The sequence below is a fragment of the Manis javanica genome, chromosome 3, assembly GCF_040802235.1.
Source record: "Manis javanica isolate MJ-LG chromosome 3, MJ_LKY, whole genome shotgun sequence".
NCBI classification, from domain to species: Eukaryota; Metazoa; Chordata; class Mammalia; order Pholidota; family Manidae; genus Manis; species Manis javanica.
The window spans coordinates 137,595,449-137,616,858 of record NC_133158.1 but is presented as its reverse complement, the minus strand read 5'-3'; the positions used below and the strand labels follow the sequence as shown (position 1 = coordinate 137,616,858).

The window sequence follows — 21,410 nt, the reverse complement described above, 5'->3', positions numbered from 1 at the left end:
GACAACTGTCCTTATGAATTTATATCTAAATGGCAATTCACTTCCAGATGCTTAAGGTGTTTCTGAAGTACTATTAAATTAAAACCACTATTCTGAGATATTTAAAACTGATGGAGATTTCTAGGAAAGAAAGCAGTATAAATCCAGGATTACTAGTCCCTTAGATATGATCCTTATCTGCATACTGACCATCAGAGGAAGAAAAATGTTGGAGGGGAAGAAGTAGTAGTAAAGATGGGAAAAATTATTTTTATAGACTCTGAACCTAAGGAACAATCTCAACCTTGTACTGTAGTAGCCCTTAATGAATACCTTCCAGAAACAATCAAAAGCCAATAATAGAAATAAACCAAAAGAATGTTAAGTCACCCAACTCCTATTGTGGTTTGCTCCCTTGTTTCATGGTTCACTGGCTACTTATGTGAGAATCTGGGTGTGATACCTAGTTATTCATATTGATGGGATGGTGGGTACTTTCATTAATAGACAGTATAAAAGTCTTAAGGTGAAAATATGCCTGAGGTGTTTGAAGAATAGCCAGGAGGCCAGTGTGGCTGAAAGAGAACAAGTCAGGACAGGAGTAGCAGGAGATGAGATCACAAAGATAATGGACTTCAGATTACATTGAAGTTTCTAGGCCATTGTACTTCCCAGGCCATTGTACTTGCCTTTTACACACTAAAAAATACAAGCTTTTAGAATATGTTAAAATGAAAGTTAGAAATCAATAACAGAAATAACTAAAAAAATTCAAAGTATATTACTAAGCTAAATGGCTAGGAAACATATGAAAAGATATTTAACGTCATTTGTAATGAAGTACACAAATTAAATATACCATTCCATCTCTATCAGACCAGAAGAAAATTAAAAATCAGACAATTTAAGTGTTGGTGATAATGGAAACCAACCAAACCTCTTATACACTGCAGGTGGAAATGTAACTGATAGAAATACTTTGCTAAATAATTCAGCTTTATCTAGTATAGTTGAAAACATGCATACCCTATGACCCAACTATTCTACTCCCAGGAATAGACTTCTTAGAAATGTGCATGTATGAGCTGTGTAAGGGTATTCATAATAGCATTGTTTGTAATGGCAGAATGGGAAGTAACCCAAACAACCTCAATATTTAAACAGGTAAAGAGTAGTATATTCACATAATAGACTATTAAGCACTGAAAATGAGTGAAACAAACTATGCACATCTTCACATATAAACCTCAGTAAATAATATGAGTGAAATAAACAAATTACAAAAGAATACATATAATAGATTTCCATTTACATAATGTTTAAATACATGCAAATCTAACAACATCTTGTTTGTAGAGATACATACATGCTGTGAACTGCAGGGAAATCAATGAGATTTTTAAAAACACAAAAACCAAGCTAATGATAATCTCTTACAGAGGAGGGAGAAGGCAAGAGAGCAGGTGTTCACTGTTTTTTTTTCACCATAAACTATATAAATTTTACAGATTTTTTTGTATCTATTTATTATCTTAGGGAAAGGAAAATATTTACAAACAGACATAATACACACAATCATATACAGAATACTCAAGAGCAAAAAAAAAGTCACATGTTATATCAACAAAAGTCTTTATCTTAATGATTTCTCCACAGCAACCATACTGTTGACCTCACTTGTTTATTTAAAAACACTATTCTCCTTTAGTTTTTATAATACACTTTACCAACTTTCTACATGTTAATTTGCTGGTTTTGAAGCCTTAAACTGATTTGATTGCATGGCTTCCTTCTTTCTACATGTATCTATGACAGCCTTTATCTTCTCTGCAGACTTGTCTTTCCAGGCCAAGAATGTAATGTAATTCCTAATGTAATATAATTCCTAAATGTAATTTCTCTCTAGCTTTGTAATAGACTATAATAGCCTCCTTAGGTCTCTCAGGTCCAGCCACACACACCTACCTTCAGTTCCATTAACACAATATTATCTCTCCGTCATAGAACTTTTGCACATGCTGTTTTCTGACCCCACTCTTCAACTCATTTTCTAGACCTCAACTCAGATCTTGGTTTCTTAGAAATCTTTTTTCTGATCGTCTGTATCAGAGTCCTGATAGGAAAAAAAACTCAAAAAAATAATTTGAAGAAAGTCAAAGGAAAGAACAAACTTATAATTACGTAGTAGGGTTAAGGGAACAAGTGAAATTGAAGCACTCAGAGATTAAAAATAGTGAAAGCTGTTACCAACCCTAACGGTAAGAGACAAAGCAAGAGACCTGCTCTAAGAAGTCACTGAAAGCAACGGCTATGGATGGAAAGTCATCTGAACAGTGCTAATGACACAGGCAGAAAATACAGTCACGACAAAATCTCAGCTCATCAAGAAGGAGACGGAGAGTAAACACCTTCACCTCTTTCTTATCACCCTTCAGTGTCCTGTTACTGTCTCCAAATGGCCAATTCCGACCAGAAGCCGGAGAACAAGAGAACAAGGGAGCTCAGGTGATACAGTCCTCTAGAGACCAACTTGTAAGGACACAGAGTAGGGTAGAAATGGAAGACAATGGGTCTGAGGAGACACAGTCTACTTATTTTGCATCTAATAATCCATTTCCCTTTGTCTTCTCTGGGAAAAAAAAGAAGGAACTCATGTCTGAAGCACAGGGAAACCACAGAGGTCTATAGTTACTGTGTATCACCATGTACTTAATGTAATGATCCTCCCAAATGAACCCTAAGTTAAAGTGTTAGATACCAGTAGTACACAGCAAATAAGGTAGTAGAAAAAAAAAGAATTAGTCAACATAAAACACAGCTGCTGTGGTCTCCATTTTTGTAGCTGGTTTTGAAGCCTTAAACTGATTTGATTACATGGCTTCCTTCTTTCACCACCCATCCCACATCCACCTTACCATCCGCCAACACCATTTTACCTGGTGGGGTGAGTCAAATCTTCATTCCCAAAATATTCAAATTTATAGAAGCCTTTTCATTGGGTTGCCATTTTCCCAATGATCATTGTTACTAGACACAGAAAGAATAGTAAGTGGACCATTCAGTGGTTTCTAGATGAAATCTATCTTTTCTTCACTGTGTGATAACAAGCCAATTGTTCTTTGATACTTGTGCTCAACCAACATCGCTAGTACAGTGACCCTTCCTGATCATTAATTCAGTGCTGATGATCCACAAAATGTGTGGCCAGTCTCAGTTTCCTGTTTAACTGAAGCATAACTGGAGTCATGTTATTTTGAAGGTAAAGCACTCCAACTTCACAAGATGTTGTTTCTTAGCTGGATCTAATGCTGAACCTTAAGCAGGCCATTCCATAAAACTATCAAGCCAGCTGTTTCTGGGTAATGCTACACATGGTAAGATCAGAAATTCCCTGGGTATAAGCCTACTGTCATAACTCTGTCATAATAAAATGTGTCTTCATCTAAGACAATGTTTTGTGTGAAATACTTTGGTGATAAACAAGGCTTCTCCTGGCACACACATGGCAGGCAGAGAAGGCAAACCATACCTGAACTTTTACCAGGAGGACGAATAATAGCCCTGTCCATGATGGAAAGGGTCCAGTATAATCACCCTGTCCACCAAAATCACTTAGCATCACGCCATCAATGTAATGGGCAAGCATTATTTTCTGCATAATATTGTGACAATCAAAGTCCTTTTAGACTATGTAATGCTAGAAAGCAGGAGAGTTCATATAGGCCTGGAGTGAGATCATGAAGGTAAACTGTTAGCCCTGCTGCATGAAATCAAACTATTTCTGGTTATCTTTATGATGAATAGAAAAGAATGCATTTGATTGGTCAAGGATCAGGAAACTACAGCCCTCAGGTGAAATTTTGTTACTAATAGTTTTTTTATGCCATTCAAGCTAAGAGTCCTTTTAAACATATTTTAATGGTTGAAAAGAATTGAAATGATAATATATCATATAAAGTGCAAAATTATATGAAATTCAAGTTTCAGTGTCCATAAATAAAATTTTATTGGAACAAAACCACACTCATTTATTCATGATTGTCTATGACTACTTTCACACTACCATGGCAGAGCTGAGTACTTCAGAATGGCCCTGAAAGTTTAAAATATTTATTACATGGCCCTTTTCAGAAAAAGTTTACCAACCCCTGTGCTAAGTTAATAGCTGCCTGCCCGGCCACAAAGAATGTGTTGGTTTTCTCTAGTAAAGGTACTATGTGCAGAAAAGCTACTGTGATTAGCATCATCATCATCATCTGATAAAGGTAGTCATTCTCCAAGACCACTGACTTTTGCAGCAAATAGTCAGGCTAAGTGGAAATATAAGAAAAAGTAGTATTCTGCAACTTTCAAGTCTTTGAGGTTGGCATGAATCTCTGCAGTCTCCAGAAATGTAGTTACTGCTTCTGGAATGCTATTTTAGTGTGAAAGTTGGTAGGGGAGTTAGACAGTTCTAGGGCCATCTTCTTATGTATTACCATTAACTTCTTTTATGATAGTGAGAATTAGAAACAAAGTATCCATCAGTAAAGTTCTGATTAAGTAAATCATGGCATATAGAATACTATACAACAGTTACCAATGATTATATATTTTATATGGAAAGCTATTATTGACAGAATCTACACAAAAAGCTTAAAAAATAGCATATACACTATTACCCAATTGATGCTTGTGTGTATGTAAGTGTATGTAACTGTATCTATTGAAAAATACATTCCAACATGTTAACATTGGTTATCTCTAGATGGTAAATAGGGTTATTTTCATTTTCTTCTTGGTAATGTTTTGTTATAACCAAATTATTTAAAAAATCATATTATTCTTATTATGTAGCTATTTCCACTACAAAAACAGAATTTTTAAATGGTTTTGGGCTTCTCTGATGTAATCTGATATACTTTATCTAATAAGTTCTATTATTTTAAATATTATGTCTTTCAAAGTGGACAAAGTACTTCGATAATCACTTTCAGAGTAGAAAAATAAAAATTACATCAAAATATGAAAATGAAAATAAAAAGCACATAAAAAGACATAATCAGTGAGAGTTATATTGAGGTACATACAAAAAAGAGATAAAGTCTTGGGAGTATTAATGAAATTGATGTATCAGGAGCAAATGGAGGAATAAATATTTGAAAAAGAGAACACTGTTTAGTAAAAAATCCAATTCTCCTTGGGAAGACACTGTATAATACCTTAACATTAGAAATTATACTATGTTATAAAGGATAATAATCAAGAGAGTTCCTGTGCTGGAAAATAATGAAATAAAAATAATAAAATTAGATTCTGTCAAATAAGATTTATGATTGAAATTTATTATCTAACATTTTACTTCAAATGAAAAGTGATTGGAAGCCTCTACAAGAATCTGAGTAATAAAACTAATGAATACTTTTAAAAAGTATGATTTTCCTTAAGAGACACTAGAAAACTTAAACCGAAGATACTATATACTTCAGTCATCTAGATATTTAATGTCTAGAAAAAGGGTATAAAAATCAAGGGAAAATAAAAACCAGAAATATTTATTCAGAAAGAGAGACAAAGGACAAATCAATTCTCCCCATGAACTTCACATTGGTCCTTGAAATATATTTTTCAAGACACATACAAATTCTTTACTTCTTTATATCACAGATTCTCCTGTCATGTGTAATTACAGTTCAATAAAGGAATAGTTGTCCTGACAAAAACTTTCTTCTAGGATAGGGGGAGCTGACAGAATCCAATTCTCCATTTATTTGACAACCTGAATTTAGATAGGAAAAAAAAAAAAAACACATATTCCCAATGCCCAATACAGGGCTCTATAAATATTAAATCACAAACCAATGGTTATACAGTGAATACTCCTTTGAGGAGTTATACCAAACTGCTACTCTAGTGTTAATAGTTTTTGAACACTGCATTTATATTTACAGAGAATGGAGATAAATAAAATAAATTCAGTTTTATTTTATGACAGATTTTATAAAAATAGCTGTACCTGGTTTTGATGCGTGTAACTTCAGTTTCTCATTGTCATTATTATGTCCGGTTCTCCATTGACTTAAAACTTCCTGAAAGGACTGGGCAGAAGCTTCCTCATCAAATGTCCCCTCACACAAGGGCCTATCTCTTGGATTGGTACATTCTGCTTTTTTTGTGGTTGAAACTTCTACCTAAACCAATTCAAAATATATCTAAGCATACTTTCATAAATTTTATGTATCTTAAAGCACAGACAGCATTACTTATTAGGCATTAGGAATCACACATTATTTTTTAACCTAGAATAGAATGTTTTAAGTTGTATTTATATGCTTTTTAAAACTGTATTGGCAATTATAAATGATCTTTTCAGAAATTATTAATACTCAGCCTACAGGACTGCAGATGCATCATGTTATTCACCAATGTTCTCCCAGCACATGGAGTCAAATGATACAGCCTTGTATCTAATCCTGCTACTCCTCCAGCCTTCTGCTCCCTGTAACCACCCCACAGCAGAAAGAGCAGTTTTTCAACCTGTAAATCTAATGAGGTCACTCCTCTGTCCTCCAAGGTCACTCCTCTGTCCAAAGTCCTCCAGTGACTTTCTATGAACATCCCAGTTATTATTGGGACTTACAGAGCCCTACTTCCCTGCTTTGTCCTTCACTCCCTTCAATTTTCCCCTTCATTCATCCTACTCAAGCCGAATTTATATTCTCAGAGTTCTGAGAACCAATCAATCACATTCCCATTTGAGGGCCTTGCACTAGTTTTACCCAGTGCCTGGAATAAGGTCCTTCTCCATATCTTCACATAGCCATTCCACTCATTTCATTTGTTCTTTGCTCATCACTACTGATGAGCCATAAAAGTAGAGTCCTTTTCTTCCCCTCTAAGTCCTTATCTGCTTTCTTTTTCTGCCAATAATTTATCTCCATGTGAGTTTACTCTACATGTTTGTTTATTGCCTGTCTCTCACCATCACAATGTAATAAGATCAGAGATTTTGTCTTTTTCCTCAGTGCCAAGAGCACTGCGTGGCACAAAGTAGATGCTCATTAAAAGTTTGTTGAATGAATAAACCAATTACTTAATGTGTATGAAACATTTCATGCTTCTCAGTGTAATCATGGGAGGAAAGGATGGATTTACTACAAAATACTGATACACTGTGAACACACAGTAAAAAAATAAAGGTGAATCAGAGAAAACAGCCAAATTAGAAAACTAAGGTAAAATAAATTCCACACCAGTGCTGAATTATCAGATGAGGACTGCATACACTGATCAGATCAGACTGTCAAACTCCATTGTGTGTCTTCTGGATACAAGCATAAAATCCTATGTGTTCAGCTCTTAATTATAAATAAAGAAGCAGATTGTTAAGAGTACAGCTGACAGAAGATCATTAAGTATGTGTAAAAAAAATTTAGTGTAAACAAAATGCATCAGGGAACCTGCAGACACTGTGCCAGCTGGAGGCCAGAGAGACGCAGGTTAGTAAGTCTATGATAGAAAGGGGGTACGGAGCAGGTTACTTCACACAGATTAATAAGAATCCTAAGGGCACAGACTGGTAGAGAAAGTATTCCACAGAGAGGAAATTCTATGTGCTAAGACATGGAGTCAAATGAAACAGCACAGTGTCATGGAACTGTAAGTAGTTTGTGTGCTTTAGCAAAAAGAGAGGTGAGAAACTATAAAGGGTAGAAAGACACACAGGGGTAGATCACGAAGGATCCTGCCTGCCATATGGAGGAAATTAGATTTAAACATACTGGAAATACAAAGTCATTGAAGTGCCCTATATAGTAGTAGGGGAGAGAGAGAGAAATTAGAAAATACAGTGAAGGTAGATGCAAGGAAATCAATTAAAATGTTACAGCCAATTGTTGATATCAACATTACAAATGCATGATCCTCTTCACTAGGAATTTTAGGATTTTATCATATGGCTATACTTACATATATGCAAAACCAAATTATCAGAATTACTCTTTATACTATAATATGTAGTCGCAAAGAGCAGAACAGTGTAAATGTTGATGAGTGGGAAATAATTTTAAAAAATCACTTTATATCTAATAAATGTAATATTTTATAGCTGTTATACAGAATGAGAAGGTTGTAGAATGTATTTATATGGATATTAAAACTGTATTGTTAAGTGTAAAAACATGTCTTCATATTAGAGAAAAGTATGCAACATATTAGAGAAATATATACATATAACACTGGAATTATTATTCATTTCTGCAAGGGGAATGAAATGTGCTTTCTACTTTATAAATCTTTTGCACTTAGAGAAAAAGTTAATTTAAATATTTGGAATAGCAATAAGGACAGAAGTGGCCAAATATTCAAGAGAGTTTTTAGACAGTAAACTACAGGAGATATAGTAACCGATTGGATATGCAGAGGAGGAAGAGGAAGGACTATAGAAAATAACTGTTTTGGCTAACTTGGAAGGTCAGAAGATAGGATGCCACCAATGGTAACACCTATAGATTCTGGAGAGATGAATTTAGTTTGAAAATATTGAGTTTTAGAAGTATGTGGGAAGGTATTTAAAGCATCTAGTAAATAATCTGTGAGAGTGTATGTGTGTGTGTGTGTGTGTGTGTGTGTGTGTGTGTGTGTGTGTGTGTGTGTGTTGCACTAATGAAGGAGCACTGAAAATTCACTGCTTAACAGAAAGTGGTTTTAGTATGCAGTGATTCTAGCAGCTCTCCAGGGCAGCTCCCTTCCAAGTAATGAATCAGAAATATAAGACATTTGCATTTTATAGCTATGCCTTTGGAGTACTTGGCTTCTACAGCAGTGGCAAGATAGGCAGAAGGAAGAGGATTGTACATCAGCTCTTCAATGTTACAACCCAGAACTGTTAGATGTCACTTCCACCCAGGGCCTAACATGGCCCTGTCCAATTCCAATAAGGCTAGGAAATTTGAAGGAACACATGGAGTTAAGGGCTGTACATCCATTACTCTCTATGCCTTGTGATATCCTTGCAAAATATGTCTTAATAGTTCCACTTTCCAGAAATGGAAACAGAGTGTCAAGAATGCAAAATTAATTGCTTGATGTTACAAAGTTGAAAGAAAACCAGGATCAGTATTTCAAACCCACATTTTTGTCTCTAAAATCAAAGCTCTTTCATGAACTGCACCCCTTTCTAAGAATATCCATTGGCTTATCTCAAGGAATCCATGAGAAAAGCCCTAAGACAGATATCAGGCTTTAGCACTATTTATAATCTTCCAGGCATTCTAATTGCTTGGTATGCTAATTAAAAATCAGATTCCTAGAACCTAACCTAGATGTCAAAAACAAAATTCAGTAGCAGACCAGGAATGTACATTTTTAACAAACTCACCCACTGCTTCTGATGTTTATTACAACTGGAGAGCCACTGCTCTTAGGCACAAAGGAGAACCCAGTGTATGGGCTGGCTGGCTCTCCAGCATGTGCACTGCACACAGGTGCACACCTGAGGGCGACAGCAGTGACGGCCAGCTGGGAACATTCACGAGACTCACTGAGCAGTTGTTAAAACCACACTTGTCTGTACCTACCCACAGAGCTGCTGAACTAGGTTATAAGTGTTTCTTTATCATTTCTCCAATTGATTCTAATGTTTACTCCTGGATGACACCACTAAATTAATGGTTTTCCAGTTAAGACAAAAGATGGAGAATCTATACAGCATGCACAGTTACTTTTGGGGACAAGAAGCAGCATTTACCATAGGGATTTCAGAGCACAGGTGAAGGAGTAAGCTCTACAGCCTACTAGTGGAGCTAGTTCCCTCTCTTTCTCACCCATTAAATGGCATAATAACAACGCAAAACATGTATGTTTTTTGTGATTATGGGATAAGGTAAGGCAATTAAAGGATTAGACACAATGCCTAGAATAGGTGTTTAATAAATGTTAGGTATTATCACTATTTTTCTTGATAGAATAAATCAGATAAAATCACAGGCAGAAAGTAGAAACCCCTAAAACCACAGCCTCTGTGTAGTGGTTAAAAGCAAGCAGTTTGGAGTCCTAAGGTCTGGGTTCAAATCTAAGTTCCACTATCAATTTTATTTTGGGCAGTTTATAAAAACTGTTCTTCATCATTATCTTCTGATCTGAAAAAAAAGAATTAAGAAAGGATGAAAAGAGGTAATACATGTACAATATGTAGGACAGTGTCTGGCACATTATTATTATAATGATGAGGCCATAACTCATTCAGTGATTCCTCACAAACACCCTTGGTAAGTCTATTAGAAAGTGAAATCCAGTGAATATCCTGCCTTCCCTGGACAATTAAAGCACAGTTCCTTGTTGCAAAGAGGTCCTACTAGCATAGAGTATATTTCATGTCCTGTGAGTATGGGTTTGGGGTGCAACAAACTGAAGTTCAGGGTTGACTCTGTCTCCAAGGAATAAGCTATGTGACTCTGGCCAATTACTATTTCTGAACTACAGTGAAATAGTAAGTGGTGTCTGAAAGAATGAGGACTATTACAAGGATCAGAATTAAAGGAAATTATTTCCTGCAAAAGGATCAAAACTGCAAATCTATTGTAAAAATATAGATAAGCTGGTGAAAGCATTACCTAGCACATCATGGGATAAGTAGTCAATCTGAACAACTACCAGAATTTGGTATAAATCCAATTTTAAAAAACTGTGAAATTGCCCGTCACCTAAAACACTTGGCAAGGTTTTGTATTTTTAGCTTATCTGAAATCCTTCTTCATAAGTTGTTATACTGCATTGTGGTTTGTTTTTTTTTTAAATGGTTCTCCCAAATATTCATTCCTTGACAGGGTAGAAAATGTCCAGAAAGCAACATAGTCAAGAGATTATTCATCAAATAAAATTAGTACTTAGTGGAATTAAAGCAATCCCTTTAAAACAATTTTTAAGTCAAAATGTTTTTTATTAATAAAAATTCATATTAAACAACAATGTGGTAAAATAATCTGCAAAACTAGATAGCTCTAGTTAAGTATATAGATAACAGTCTCCATGATCCTGTGTGGCAGAAAATGCCTACTATATTTTCCTCAGCTTACCTCAGATCTACGCCCCTGCAGAAGAGATTTGGGTTTATGCTGACTTTTACTAATTTCTTTTGTAGAATGAATCTCCTCTTTGAGTTCATCCGGAGTAACTTCCTTTATAAACCGATGGGCAACATCCAACACATTGGATGATATTTGAAGTTTTGTCTATATAAAAGGAACAAAATATGAGTGAAAAGCCTAACATTCAGCCTAAGTAATTTGGACACATTAAATCTACTTTCATTTTTCTATGACTACTGAAATTCAGTATTTTATTTGATATTTAAAAACACAAATTGACATTTACATTAACCAATATAATAATGACAGCTGCCATTTATGCAGGGGCTAGTTTGGGCTCATACCATCCTAAATATCACAAGAACACATCATTGAATCCTCAAGTCACTCTAAAGCATAACTATTTTTATCACTGTTTTAGGGATGAAGGAAAGAAAGCTCTGAGAATTTAGGTAACTTGTCTTTGGTCACATGGTGAGTGGGTGGCAGAGCTGGGAAATGACCCCAGGTGTGCAGAATTCTAATGACTCATAGACTTTCCACTATGCCAACCCCAGATAGATAGATGTGTTATTTTTTGCACATGATGGCTAAAGAACTAAATAGAGCTAATCCAGAAGGAGTCTGAATAAGCAGTAATGAGTATTTCTGAGTGATAAGACTTCTTTAGAAAGTATTAACTATTCAAAGTGTAAATAAGGAAGTGCCTCTACTTGTAGTTCTAATAAACTCAAGTTGTTTCTCACGTTGTGCTTCGCTCCTAAGTTTCACTTACCTGGAAGTCCTCTCTCTCCTCTACTGTTTTCTTTGCCTGGCAGACTTGTACTTCTAGATTCATCCCATGTTACTCCCACAGGTTTAGGAACCTTTCCCTGCCTTCCTCCCCAGCTGAGTGAAATGCCCATCCTCTCTACCCTCTCTGAACCCTATATATTTCTCCAGCCCATACAATACTGATACTACATCACCCTTTGGCATCTTCCCATCCCATCATTCCATACAAGCTCACAGAAGAAAAAATCATGTCTTTTAACATTTTTTATGTGGCTACCCCAATGCCTGGCAAATAGCATATGGTAAAAATATGGGGAGAGGAGAGGAAGAACTGTAGAATTAAAATTAATGATTGAAAAAAGGAATTCAAAAAACCTTTCCATTTGTAGAGTGGCTGAAAAGGAACAGGCAATTCTTGAAAGGCTCTGTTCTCTGAGGGGTCTCCAGTTGGTCACTACCCTGTCTGCCCAAGGACTCAGCAGGATTCTGGATCCCATCTGAGCTCGAACCAAACAACCTCCAGGAAGATGCAGGCCCCTCAAAGACTCTCTGAGAACCTGGCATTAGGGAGACAAGCAATAGGTCTCACTTCTTAACCAATATCCTCAAAACAGAAAAACTTCAGCAAAGATCAGAAATAATAATAATTATTTGTGTCCTATGAAAATATCCTTATATTTAAGTTTTCATCTAGTTACCTATTTAAGTACCTAAGATTACACTGAAACTTTCCATTTATGACCTTTTGTAAATCTGTTAAGATTCATTGCAATTTCATTATGGAATAAATCAGTGAACATCAAATTAACTAGTGCTATTTCACAATGAATTAATAAATTATCTATAAAAAAATTAATAATGTGACTAGGCACATACATTGCTGTCTGTAAACAAACCTCTAGTTTCTTTTCCTAATTTTCCCAATTACCATCAACCTATGTTGTCCTTATTTGTAAAGAAAATTCAAGCCAATGGTAATGTTTCATTCTTCCAGAAATATCTGTACTTTAAACAAACACTTTTTAAACAGATTAGTCCAATCTAAGCCTGATTTTAAATTCCCTAAAATAAAAGTCTGTTTATTTCAAAGGAGTTAAAATATCTAGTTTTCATTTTTCATCTTAAAATATACCAAAAGCAATAGTATTAATTTTATATTAAATTATCAAGATAGAATTATTATTCAAATATATATGTTTATTTAAGTAACACACAACAAAGACTATTCCTGTCAAAAAAGGAATCTTGCTATCAGTGTTCCAGTAATTGTTAAAACATTTTTAGGTGGCATATTAGGAGACTTTGAAATGATCAAAGAAAGAAAAAGAAATGGTTTTATTCTTAAATTTATTGCCAAAAAAATAAACATCAGGGATAACTAACAAAATGGGATGCTATATGTGAATATCTTAAAGTTTTATTAATTTGGTATAAAAAATGTCAATAAATGGGAGTTTTCTTTCATAGAACATATTACATTTAAATATTACTTTTCTCTGTTGTAAGAGTGTATATGTGTATAGTTGACCCTTTGAACAACATGGCTTTGAACTGTGCAGGTCCACTTATACACAGATATTTTTCAATAAATATATTAGAAAAATTTTTGGAGATTTGCAACAATTTAGAAAACATTTCCTTTTCTCTAACTTACTTTATTATAAGAATATAATATATAAGATACAAAATATGTTAATTGACTGTTCATATTATCCAAAAGTTGTCCAGTCAATAGTAGACTAATAGTAGTTAAGGTTTTTGTAGGGTCAAATTTATATGTGGATTTTTGACTGCAGGTAAGGTCAGTACCCCTAACCCTCTTGTTGTTCAAGGTTCAGCTCTACTTTATTTTTCTTATTCTTAAAACAATCATGCAAACAAAGTAAGCAGATATTACGATCCCCATTATGTAGGTAAGGAAACCCAAGTTTATAAAGATTAAGTCAAAGCCAACAGATGCAAAATGTTGGGGTCGGAATTAGAACCAAACTCTTCCTTCTTCTAGCCTAATATCTTTTCCTTACTTAATTACAGTAACACAGAAAAAGTGTTTTACTTTTGATTTCCTGAAACTTAAAATACATTAAATTTTATCTCTAATAGATATGAATATTGTTTCTGCCTTTAAAAAATCCATAATTCCATATATATTTGCCTACACAGGAATTTGGTTGTTTAGTTTTTGGTTTTATTTACTTTGCTTGTTTATTTTCATGTTTGGCCAAGCACTAGAAGTTGCAGGGAGGAACAGAAATCCTCCTTTAACTCACTTCCTCTTCCATTTATATGGGGTTGGGGGGTAAACAAAAAGAAAGTATTCTAGAAGAGTACAATTATAGAACACACTTCAGCCATCTATCTTTTTAAATTAAGAGGTGCAAAAGGTATCAAATCATTAAGATTATAAATTAATTACAGTACTAAACATGCTTTTTACAATACTTAAAAGTTCCTAGGTATGTGAAAAATATGTCACATACATTTTAATGATTCACTACTTCCTGTTTTCCAGACCAAATCTCCCATACTCACTTCAGAGAAGAATTGACAACTAATTGCTACACACATCTCTTCACCTAGGTAGTCACTCTCCTTGCATCTGGGTGGAGCTCTGTGACAGCTGAATAGAATGCGAGACTTAGTAATGAGTTTTACCTCTAGTGGTGAGGTGGTAAGAACTTTCTACTCCTTTTGCTGTTCAGCAAGCTTGGTAAGAAGATGTACAGTGACCTTGGAAGTAACATATCAAAGATAGTGGTGCATAGACACAAGTCCCCACATCATTGTGTAAGAAAGGCATCTGAAGAACATCCATGTTGAACTCTTAGGTGAGTAAAAAATAAACTTTAATTGTTTTTTTTGCTTTTTTTATTTAAAAATTTTTATTTTATTGAGGTATAGTTGATATGCAATATAGTATTAGTTTCAAGTATACAACATAGTGATTTGACAGTTATCTACATGATTAAATCCTCATCCCAACTAGTGCAGTTACTATCTATCAACACAGGAAGATGTTACAGAACCATTGACTATCTTCTCTATGCTGTACTTCCATCCTTGTGACTAATTTATATTATGATTGAGATTTTGTGCCTCTTCATCTCCTTCACCTATGTCTCCCACCACCCCAGCTCCTCCCCAATGGAAACCACCAGTCTCAGTATCTAAGTCTGTTGCTAACATTCTCCCAATTCTTTTGCAACATCCCCAAGATGTTCTCCCTTTCTGGGTGATGGGCAGAATGAAACAAGATTGCAGGAGGCTATTCTTGTGTACTTTAGTCATATCTTCGAGTCTTCCTCTCCCCTTAGCATACATGGTGATTTTCTTCTTTACTAAGCATTTTTTAGAAAATTCTGTGAACTTGCCCAAAGCATCTGGCTGCTTTTTGTGGAACAACATTCTGTAGGAATGTCATGAGGCTTCCATGCAGGACTATTCAGTGGCAGCCTGGGTGCAGGTGGGGAGGGATGGCAGGGATCCACAGCTCCCCCAGGATATCAGCTGGGTCTTTTAGGGGAATCCATGACCACAGATTCACTCACGAAACCAGCCAGCCTGCTGGTAAACACTCAACATATGTATTTTAAGTTACATTTTACCTTTCAGATATCCCATTGGACTCTACTGCTCAAGTGCGTCATGCTCTCTCTTCTTGCCTGGTGAGGTGTTTTTATCTCAGTTAGGATGGATGGTTTGTAGTCATGACTTAGATGAGGGCCTCCGAATTTAAAACTCGAACGCAATGAATGACTCTCTTTCTGTGATCTGCTGTGGCATGCATTATTTCCATGTCTTTAAGAGGGCCACTGAACCAAACTTATCATGTCTTCATTTTTGTCAATTTGATGAGTAAAAATGATGTTCTGTTTAAATTTGCTGCTTGTGAGTTTTAACATGTTCTTATTTATTAGCTGTTTTTGTTAGTTTTTGCTGCATAATGAACCATGCCTAAAAGCAACAGCTATTTATTTAGCTTACGATTCCAGCGGTCAACAATTTGGGCTGGCTTCAACTGGGCAGTTCTATCACCAGTCTTGGCTCAGCTCCCTCGTGGGTTCCTGGTTAGCTACTGGTCAGTTAAGTGGCTCTTGGTGCTTGGCAGCTGTCTGGCTGTTGGCTAGGATGAGGGCCATGAGTGGGCCATGTGTCCTTCATCCCCCTCAGGGCTGGCCTGGGCCTTGCACGGAGTTGCTGTGGCAGGGTTCCTCAGAGCAGCAAAACAGGGCAAGCCCTAGTTCCAGTTACTTTTCTTTGCATTATGGTTGTGTGAAACTTTTATTGTTTTAAACCACTGAGATTTGGGGGCTCTTCTTTTACTGCAGCAAACATTGCCCTAACATATGCCCTCATATTTGGAAACTACCTCTAACTGGGTGTACTGTTTCAGCAGGGAAAAAAAGAAAAAAGTCATAAAAAGTTGTTTCTTATTAATAGCATGTATAAATACATTATTTCTATGTCTTGCCAAAGTTTTCTTCTCTCTACTTAAAAAGGCTAGCTTTCTTATTACAAATCTATTATATCACTTTAGGCCCACGTCAAATTTTCCAGTTCCAGTATATATTCAATGGCATTATAAAATAATAGTTCATGAGGGCAAATTGTTTAATGTCTCTGAGAAGCTGTTTTTGTCCTCAACTAACAACAGCTTTTTGAGCTTCTCTTTTCTAGAAAAGATAAATCTATAATGACAGAAGGCAGACCAGTGGTTGCCTGGGGCTGGAAGAGCAAGCAAGAGTTGATTTTTAAAAAGCACTGGGAAATTTTTGTTGTGATGGCCAATGTTGTAAAACTCAATTGTGGTGATTGTTGCAGAAGTCTATAAATTTACTTTAAAAAGTCATTGAATTATAGTTACAATGAGAATTTCATAGTATGTAAATTAAACCTCAGTAAAATTAGTTTGGACTAAAAAATAAATCAATAGAAAAGTAGTTTCCCACATCACTATGGCTGACCACAGTAGAAACTTATTTTAGGGTGAATAGTTAGTACCCAGCAATGTTCCCTTCTAGGGTAATTTCTCCCTGACCCATAGCAGTGTTCATCCCCACAAGCCCTACCATGGGAGACACAATGATTCAACATATGTCTGCCCTCTAGGCCATGATTCATTGGACAAGTGAACACCTAGTCAAGGATGAGTTCATGAGAATTTAGATGTGAACTCAATTTTATTCTATCACTGATCCTCTAGCATGTAAATTCATAATTTGCTAATTACAAGAAAGGAATAAAGTAGATACATAGAATAAAAACAAAGTTGAAAATGCAAGGAGTGTGCCTGGGCTCTCAACAACTTTCCAATTTCCAATCCTTAGGAATCAGCTTTATCATCCCTGCTTCCATACAGTTAGACATCTGTGAGGCCTTTAGCAACAAGAAAAAATCTTTTTTGCTCAAGCTAGCATAAAGAGTCTTAACTAATACAAGGATCAGAGCTTCCCAGTCAGGGCAAGGCAGTTTGAAAATGTGGGGAGGTGTTTTGGATTTTCACAATCGTTGGAGAGAATTATTACTATTTAAAGGTTGATAAACAGGTTTAATGGATATTCTGAAATGTGAGGAATGGTACATCTCAAAAAGAAAAATACCTACCCAAAATATTCAAGAGCATTGCCACTGAGAAATAGTAACATGGGCCTACCCTTAAATTAGCAGCATTTTTATTAATTTCAGAAACCCAGTAAAAATAAATCATAATGCCAATATATTTATAAGAAATAGAATGTCCTTCCAATTCATGAACAGTAATTCACAGGGGTTATCACTATTAAGAGTTTGTTTTATATCCCTGCAGTCTTTTTATTTCTGCTTAGAAGCACACATCTAGGTTTGCAATCACAAAACACATTATCTTTCACTAAATAAGAGAACAATCATATTAAGTAATAATAATGAACAAGAATGTGAAAGTTGTTATAGAATATTTAAAGCTGATAGTAAGTATCATAACACTATACCACATCGTTTAATATTTAAAAATTTTTAAACTCAAAGAAAATTTTATTTTCATCTTCTAAATATGAAAACTCACATATAATAGTACTGATAGATAGCAATAGGATGTAGAGGGGACAGAAAATGAATAAAATTATCTGTGCAACTTCTCAACATACTAAAAAGTTTAAAAATCAAAACCAAACAGCCTTCAGAGCACATAGTAAATCATATGTCTCACTGTAGGATAGAATTTTAAACTAAAGCCAAAGAATGTGATTTACTGTCAGCATTTCTAGATTCCCCCACATCCTTCACTACACTGTGTGATAGTCGGATTTCATCTAGTAACTACTCTAAATTCTCACCTGAACTTTTTTCTTCCTAGAATGATATTATCTTTCAAATTACACTCTAGAAGAATTCATCACTCTGACAATGTATCATTAATCAAAGTAAAGAGGGTTGATATTTTATAGTATTGTGGAATGGATGGCACCTTGTAGAAGTTAAGGTCCAAGAGTAAGTTTTAGTTTAGTTGGAAAAAGGAAATGCTTTATGGTAGTGTTAGTGCTTCAGAAGTCTAACTACTGTGATCATCCCAAACCCTGGCTATACAGCAATAAATATTAATGATCAGGTTGGCATAGCCATGCCTTCTTATGTATCCTGAACTTCCAGATCAAAGGCATTCACACATAATTTAGACCTATGTTACTTCCTAAGTTTAGAAAAAAAGAAAAAATGCTGGAATGTCTGCATATGGTGTTAACTTTCATTGACTGTCCAGCTGCAACATTGTACAAGGTATTTATTGCAACCACAGCCTGGCATTACAAACTGAAAACTAATTTCTGAACAAGAGTTTTCTTATTTCACTTGTATTTGCTAGGCAAATAAATATAGAGGTAGAAATACACACACACACACACACACACACACACACGAACACACAATAATTGTGTTACAGTAGAACACAAGAAACATTAGGAATTCTAAATTCATTGGTTGCACTGATTTTTTAATATGGCTGGGACTTGGATAGCTTTCAACTATAAAATCATTTCAGGATGATCAAATGATATGCTAATGGAACTTTAAATTATACATACTATATAATTATATAGTTTTACATATAAATTATGTTACATAATTGTGTGTAAATTTTATATTTTGCATATTTTATATATAATATATAATCATATATCTTACATGTAATTATAATATATATTCATATGTAACATATGTAATTTATACATACTAATAATTATATATGTTTATATATGCATTTACATATATATGTGTATGTATAATTCTTTTTTTTTTGGTCCTGCTTTTGAGAACACAATTCCCTCCCAAACTGGGAATATTTTCCCAAGTATGGTTTGTTCTGGTTTATTTGATGTGAATTACCTCATATTCAATTGGTAAATAGGGGAATGATGTCAGTATAACTGTGGGTTTTTATTGATTTTTAGTTTTTCTTTTACTGTTTTGAGGCAACTAGAGGCAAGCTGTGTCACAATTAAAGCCAAAAACCTTAGCAATATAGGAACATCTTAAGAAAAAAGCTGAAAATCTATAGAAATGCCTCCCCTTAGTGCAAGTACTGACTGTTTTAAAGGCCTTAACAACTATGCATTCCATTAAGTTAAGCTATCTGGAAAAAGTGAGTGCAGTTAAAGATGCTGTAGACACTCCTCCTGATTCAAAACAATGCATTTGTAAAGGAGGAAACAGTTTGATTCAGTTTTTTCATTTTGATGAGACTTTTCTCTGTTAGAAATAATTTGCTACCAGGACCTACATCACAGAGAAGTAGGCATACCTTCCAGGTATCTGTGCTAGAGGATTATTAGCTAATTTTATTAGGGTTCTGGATACAAAATGCTATAGGATATGAGTGACCCTTCCCTAACCCTAATTTTTCCTCAAGACTCGTTAGGTGGGTGATTTTTCAGAATGGGAGGTTTTTCAGAAATCATGTATCATGTTATAGCAGAAACATGTACACTGAAAAATTATGCTTTATAGTAAAATAAACTTTTTAAATTAAAATCATCAAAACATGTGCTCAAAATTTATTTACCCAAACAAAATTCTACAGATTATTTTGCCAGCATGTTTCTGCATATACATTACCTTGAACATACTGCATGATTCCATATCTAAAATCAATAACAGGTCAGATTACCTCCCTTGAGTTGGGAGCTACATAAAAAAGAAGGAATACTAACTACACCAAGCAGATAAATTCCTCAAATTATCATGGATGTATGAGAAGATCCTATAGCCCATTAAACATCCACTTAGTAAAAATCTTCACAAATAAAAATAATTTACTTATAAACAATACATAACTTTGAACACCCTAATCCATTAAACAAGAATGGAAAAGGTAAGCTCTATCTCTCAATTTTTCCACATTATTCAAATATATCTTCCATTCTTAAAACAAATTTTTTTTCTGATGAATCTATCTTTACAAATAGTGTTAGCTATACATTTGTTTCCTAAAAATAGGCTTTACCATAGAATCAACATTGAATTTTATAGGCAAATTGAAGAAAGATGTATCTGTAAATGATTTAGCCAAAGGTTTCAACTACTGTTAGAATCAAGGTAAGTTTTTTTTTTTAATTTAACTTCACACCACCTGGAAAGGTAGAGAAGCAAAAGGACAGCAATTTTACATAGCAGACACTGGAAAAGAAAACAGAATTTGAGTAAAAGTCTACACTTAATACATGAAGAAACAGGATAAACTAAATATTTACAGGGTGAAAGAAAATCTCAACAGGGGAATTCACAGCAGAATCTTGTTTTAAATCCAGTTCTGTTCATAACATGTCTAAAAAAGAGCTATAGAATTTGCATAATTAGTACAAAAATATCAATGGTATAAAAAACTACTCTTGCAAGCCAGATAGGAATCAAATCCTGGAAGTGTGAAATTCATGTGACTGAAGTTTATCACTTCTTCCTGAATTATTTAAGTATAACTTCAAGTAGAACTTGAAGAAACCTTAGATTTAACTTGTCTCTAAAGATCTAATGGAAACAGCAGGTTTTATTAATCAAACATTTACATATTATTATCCCCCCTTGACACATAAAGAGATACTAAAAATAAACAAGGATCTGGATATGTGTCCATGATTATTAAAAAAATAAATAAAAAGCTTATTGGAAGAACATTTATAGGTGTCAGTATAGTAGGAAGATCCTGAACTTACTTCTTCCCACAAGACACAACAAATTTACAGCTACATATGTAGAAATTCCCTCTAAAAAGAACCTGGAAACTTACTGAAGAGTTCCTCCAAAACAAAGGATAAAGGCCACATAGAGACAGGTAGAAGAAGTAGAGACAGCCTTGTCAAAAACCCCAACCCTAGAGTGGTGACCCAAAATCAGGAGGTATCTCATAAATAGGGAGTTTTTCTATGAAGAGTGAGGGTTTCATACCCTGAACAGGCACCCCCAACCTTTAGGATCTACACCACACAAAGGAGCCTCCAAAACGTCTGGCTGTGAAAACCAATGGGACTTACATCCAGGAGACCCAAAAGGCTGTGGGGAACAGAAAGTCTCCTCTTAAAAGCCTTGTACACAGACTCACTCATTTGAGGACCTAGCACAAAG

General features: G+C 34.8%; 1 protein-coding gene across 5 annotated transcripts in view; it reads right to left on the bottom strand.

Moving 5' to 3' along the window:
* ZBBX (zinc finger B-box domain containing) overlaps window positions 1–21,410 on the bottom strand; it is a 117,394-nt gene that overhangs the window by 53,164 nt on the left and 42,820 nt on the right. For 4 of the 5 annotated variants that reach the window (XM_073232132.1, XM_017657144.3, XM_017657147.3 and 1 more), the window contains exons 8-9: window positions 11,034–11,189; window positions 5,975–6,149 (exon numbers count right to left, since the gene is read on the bottom strand). In XM_073232132.1, the coding sequence (XP_073088233.1) occupies window positions 5,975–6,149; window positions 11,034–11,189 (331 nt within the window). Of the gene's footprint in view, window positions 1–5,974; window positions 6,150–11,033; window positions 11,190–14,351; window positions 14,440–21,410 lie in introns of all 5 variants that reach the window. The other variant, XM_073232133.1, reaches the window with a different exon arrangement.